At 31.7% G+C, this 6,127-nt stretch overlaps 1 protein-coding gene across 1 annotated transcript; it reads right to left on the bottom strand.

The window, feature by feature from the left end:
* Window positions 1-4,592: 4,592 nt before the first annotated feature.
* On the bottom strand, window positions 4,593-5,159 carry LOC131856579 (coniferyl alcohol acyltransferase-like). The gene has a single exon (XM_059208424.1). The coding sequence runs from the start codon at window positions 5,157-5,159 to the stop codon at window positions 4,593-4,595; it is 567 nt and encodes a 188-aa protein (XP_059064407.1).
* Between the last annotated feature and the right edge of the window lie 968 nt (window positions 5,160-6,127).

Genomic DNA, 6,127 nt, shown 5'->3' with positions numbered 1-6,127 from the left:
AAATTACAATATTTTCAAAAAATCCTTAAAAAAAAATTTAAAAAACATCTCAAAAATCTAAAAACATTTCATAAACATTGTGAAGACACAAACATTTTAGACAAACATGCAATTTTGGACTTCAACAAAATTATGACATGATCAAAACATCGAACAGACATAACAAAATCCTATAAATATATCAAATCAAATACACCAAAGTGTGACAAGAATCATACTTGTATGAAGCATGATGTTTGATTGTTTGGTAAGATTTTTTATTGTTTCTATTTTAATCTTTGGTGACATGTCTTTTAACTTTTCTAGGATGTCTCTAACTAGAGATTTTATTACTAGTATGTATTTGACTAGAAAGGTGAGGATGGAGCATGTTCACTTGTTTTCTACTTGTAAATTGTTCCTTAGTAATATGATCACTCATCTTTGGACATGATTGTCTAACATCATTAAGGACATATGAGTCTTATGTGAATTGGGACATTCCTTAACTGTTTGATGTGTCTTCCTACACGCAATTGGTATGTTAATTCATTTGGGTCTCATTCAAATCTAGATGAATTTATCCTTTTTCCATAATAAGATCAATGATGATATAAGCACTTTAAAAGTACAAGATTTTTCATCATATTCATCTTTCATCACTTCATTCTTTTCATCATCTTTATTTATTTCATCACCTTAAGTTCTTTCATCATCTTTAAAGCTTTCTTTCATATTCCTTCATATCTTTTCTTTTGTATCCCTTTTTCATTATTCATTTCCTTCATCACATTCATATCATTATCTTCATCAATTTTATTTCCTTCATCCTTCTTATCTCAAAGATTAATCAATCACTTTATCCAACTGATACATGTCTCCTAATCTAATTCCAAATCAATCAAATTATTTCTTAGGACAAGATCTTATCAATTCTTGATCAATCAATTAATCAATCCTTGTACCAACTTATCTTATGCTAGAATAAATCCCTGTCAACTTAATCAACTTATCAACCTGGTTGTATTGATCATTTTCATCAATTGTTTAGTTATGCTTCTCCATTATGATTTTTTGTCAAATTTACATCTCAATTTAATCACTTACACAATATCAATCACCACATATATTTTCTTGTGATCTATCAAGAGATCCATCTTCTCACAATTTATTCAATCAATCTCTTGAGGGGGCATATTACATCAATTTGTTCATCCTAACCAGGATATCCTTGGGGCATATATAGTTAATCAATATTTGTTTGAAACAACATGACAGGCTACATTGTCTCAAAGTGAGGCAAAATGTAGACACATAAAATTTAACCTTATAACCATCCTATTAATGAAGTGGGTATTATTGTCTAAATTATTAAACTTCTTTAATTCATTAAATCATTTTTCCTCCATTTTGATTATTAAATCATTGTATTTATATATTCATTAATCTCTATCATTTCACAAAAGCACTTTCAATTCAATGCGTAATCTCGATCACTTCACAAACCCATCCTCTATTTATCCTATCCTTTCTCTACTAATTACATTCACTCAATAAATGTGGGACAAGAATTTATCTCTAACTACCTTCTTTAATCCCAAATCTCTCTCACAATTTTCTTTCCTTATGAGGATACCTATAAATTAATTCCTCCTCTCACATTGGAGTCTTTCACTTCTTTCAATCTAGAGGTTGTAATGCTATTTTGTTTTGTGTACTTGAGAAATCCTAATTATCTTTAATTTTTTTCTATTCTTCATAGATTGCTTAGTGCTAGAAATCTAAGAGCATAAATATTAATTACTAAATTTTGAAGATAAGAAGGCAATAGAGTTAAATTGTTTATTGAATTCCTGTGTGTTAGATTAGTAAATTTGCATGCTCTATTTTTTTTTGTAGGTACTCTATTGTTGGATGTTGGAAATGTCTAGATCTTAATATATACGGTGCAAGCATATTTATGCTTGCTCCATCTACAAAAGATACTAGGGAAGGATGTTGATTTCAATCCATCAAGATTAGAGACTAGAAGCGTCAAAGGCTAGAGGATTTTCATCATCTCAAATAACTTTCTAACTCATACATGATACTTTGCATGAGAAGCATATAATTTTGTTGATTTTTTTTTTTACATTAATAGTATAAAAGTTAACTTTTTGATGGTATAAATGGATTTCATATAAGCTCAATGTGAATTATTTTAAAGTAGTTCATGGGTATGTGGATTTTAATAATTATGCTCTTTTAAGGGTCATTAGACAACTTGATGGAGCACTGTTAATGCAAGTTGGCATGGATTATTGCCTAATAAATTGGAATATTTGTGACTTGAGAGTTTGGGAAGATGGTTGTTTTGAAAATTAATAGTCAACTTAAGAGCTACACCCTTTCAAAGGTTATGAGGTAGCTTGATGAAGTTCCATCTAGTACATGAGTTTTTCCTTCAAAGAAAAACTTCTAAAGAATGCACACACACAAATCATTATTATATGATTGAGTTACTTTTGAATTTCTCACAATATGACTTTAATAAACCTTTCAAGGACAACTATTTGAACCTAACAACTTACGAGAATGAATTTATTCATAACAATAATAAACCAAAACTCACTAAGATGGTGAGTTTATTATAATATGTAAAGCTTAATATTCTTACATTTCTCCTTAAAATTTATATTTCACACAACAATATGTATGTATGTATGTATTTATATCTAAATATACATCTACATATTTATCAATTTGTTTTGTTGTGTGGAATATAAATCTTAATAGAAGATGTTAGAATATTAAGCTTTACATATTATAATAACTAGGAATTTCACCTTTGTCTGCAATGGGTACATTGAAGAGGTATGGAAGATCAATTAGGAAAAATTTTGGTCTATTTTTTTAATACACTTATGTAGTACATGAGGTCAATTCGTAGGTTGTTTACCAAATGATGTTGCTTGTGCAACAAAGGTCTCAATTAAGAATTGGTAGCTTCAAATAAACTATATATCCACTTATATGAATCCATACATGAGTGAAACAAAACTTGTGAGCTCATGTTATGTTTGTGATAGGGAGAGAGGGAGAGATAAAAATAGCTCAATAAAGAGATTAAAATATAGATGTACAAGAAGAGGGAGAGGGAGAGGGATGAATAGATAGAGGGGTGGCTGCAAGAAGTTGAGTCCCACTTTTGGGCAAAAAGTGGAAAGTGTTTTCCTTATTTTTCAAATTTTATGTCGATTGATGTCAAAATTTGAGGCACTTAGAGATTGAATCTGAGAAAAATTCAGTAATAGAAAATGTAGTGCTTAGAGTCTAATTTTTAAATATGTAATTTATTTCAATACCCACATGGTATAAATTGCTTTCTAGTAGGCATGTTTAAAAATTACTTTTTCAAAATGTCTATTTCAGGACCATACCACATGTGTATGAAATATATATTGAATAATATCTAAAATTAAATAGTGAGACATAGGTGGGTAACAAATACAAACAATACAATATTATCTAACGATAAATAAAAAAAGTGGAAGACCATTTCTATATTTAAATTAAATTAAATTTTATTTAATTTTTTGTTGGAGATACCCCAAGGCAGTGTCCCCTTTAGCTACGAACCAAGGTCTTAGGGTATCCATTCCTCAAAACTTCGCCCGAGGCACGATCTTGGCCTCATCCCTTATGATGTGAGAGTCTTGCACTCAACAAGACTTGATACTTGATGGGCTCATTTAGATCCTTTCAACTTCATGATCGATTGACTTAAATTATATTTTAATTCAATTCAATTTATATATACTTATTATCTTGTTTTTATTAGATTAAAAATAAAAAATATAATAGAATTCACAAATAAGTTAATTCATATATTGAATTTTCACTTTCTTTTTATTTATTAATATTATAGATTAATTTTTTTATTATTTATCATAAATGTTTTATCATTTCTCAATTTTATTAATTTAATTTTAAACATAATTAATACTCATTTTAAATTTTCCATATAAATAATAATAATAACTGTAAACATAAATGATGAGTAAATAAACGTATTCTTTAATATAATAGTATGGTACAAAGCTTACATAATCTAATGCCTATAACGTTTTGCTATTTCCTGCTAAATGATTTGTCGGAATTATTAAAGCAGCTTCACAAATCCCCTTTTTTTGCCTCTGCCAATGAACCGCTTTTTTAAAAAATTTGTGCCCATAATATTTGCGGGATACGTGTTATAGTACGAAAGAGTGGCAAAGTTCGAAGAAAAATATCACAAAACTTTAAAAAATCAAGAAAATTATTTGTTTTCAAAACGAAACAAGAGAGAAAATTATTTGTTTTCAAAACGAAACCTATGATTGGAATTAGAATGCGGTTGGGATCAGATTCAATTGCATCTAACTGTTCAAGAGGAAGATGCATGTTTACCATCAAACTACATCTCCTGCAGGGCTTTGAGTTGGCATGACATAACCTGCTTCACCGCCACATGGGAAATGGCGGCTTCCAAATGTAGACTTTTCTCATCCAAAATCAACCTCATACAAAGGAAACCGTAGTCCAAAAGACACCAAAACTGCAGGTCCAAAGGACTCCATGTCATTTGCTCCACACTAAATCTTGGCTAAGACAGGTGTTGGCTTTGTAGTCTCCACGAAGTCAATTAAGCTTTGAATGTCCTCCTCATTCGCTGCACTCTTTATGGCATCATGAATTAACCCTGCACTCCAACAAAGCGGTTTGCTTTTTATATAACAAGCATTAGACTCAATAAAGGGCAAGATAAGAACATTGCCAAAGTAATTAGCAGAAATCCCAATCTCCCTTAAGCGTTGGCAGCCATCTACAACTATTCCTATTTTATAATTCATGGTGTCCTTCACCTTCTGGGTGCATATCGTTAGCTTCCATAAGTAAGCACTGAACACCTCTAATTTGGTGTAACTCTTACCATCTTTGTTTGCATAAAATTGAAGATCCATAATGCCGTTACTTGCTAAAGGAGGTGGGTGAGTATTTTCTCGGCTGCATTCTTCTGAAGAATGCCTCACATACATATTGTCAATTTTAGCAGAGTAACCAGGGAAATCGCGAGGGCATAACATGCAGCGTGTATTGCTTCGATTCAGCGATGCAGTTGAATAATTTCGAGAAAGCTTTGCCCAACTTGTGAAAATCATGTTTGCAGATTATGCATCTGCAACTCAGTGGTCGAATGTGCAGCCAGCAACAATACCCCCACAGACAAACTCTGTCACCTGTAAATACCAAAAAACTGTTAAGATTTTTACGTAGAAAGCAAAACAAGGAGAAATAAATATGTTATCTTTAGACCCTTTTACCTGAATATCAAAGGCAGGAATGCCATCTTCTTGAAAGAGCTTTGAAAGTAAAGGAACAAGCTTGCCATAAACAGATTCATCAGGGTTGAACAAATTCAGCTGAGAAACTCCCTTGTTATTGCAATGGACCTTTTGTAGGCCAATACTATCTGTAACCGTTCTTCCTGCAAATACATAATAGGACACCAACGCCTTTGAGAGGGAATTCTTGAGATGAGATATTGCTGATCCAAAAGTCCTAGGAAAGGGATTTTTATAACAGAAGAACACATGCACAGAAACTGGAGGGATAGTGAGACCCAGATTTGAACAAAGGAAGGATGTGCTGCTGCATTGGAAGAGCAGGCACTATAACTTCTGTGTTAACAATCTTCAGCTCATAATCTTTGGAAATGGTAGATTTAACAGAAGCCAGCACAATCTCTACAAGCTTTTTCACCGATGCAATCTTCAACCATTCTTGTTAATTTATAGCATTAGATGTGCCGATTTCCTCTGTTTACTACTGCTAAAGCCCACTCTAAGTCATTGACTAAACAATGTCAGACATGTTAAAAGTAAGAATCGGACGGGTCATATCTTGATCGTTAATTCTGTACGAGTCTGTTCCCTTCTAAATAACTATTGTCGGGATGCAAAGCAATGTGAGACATGTTTAAATCGGAAATACAGTGATTGTTAATTGCCTAAAAGTTTTCCCTAATAGTTCGTTCCCCACTGTGTACATATTGTCTTATCCGAAACAACGTGAAACATGCAATACAGCTTAAAACATGTGAAAAGCTTCAACAATGTGTACTTGCATT

The sequence above is a fragment of the Cryptomeria japonica genome, chromosome 7 (genome assembly GCF_030272615.1).
Source record: "Cryptomeria japonica chromosome 7, Sugi_1.0, whole genome shotgun sequence".
In the NCBI taxonomy this organism is placed as follows: Eukaryota; Viridiplantae; Streptophyta; class Pinopsida; order Cupressales; family Cupressaceae; genus Cryptomeria; species Cryptomeria japonica.
The sequence above is the reverse complement of the archived record's forward strand: the minus strand, read 5'-3'. Positions and strand labels throughout refer to the sequence as shown.

Bases quoted from the DNA above. Each gene is read 5' to 3' on its own strand.
- LOC131856579 (XM_059208424.1), bottom strand. From the start codon at position 5,159: ATGATTTTCACAAGTTGGGCAAAGCTTTCTCGAAATTATTCAACTGCA.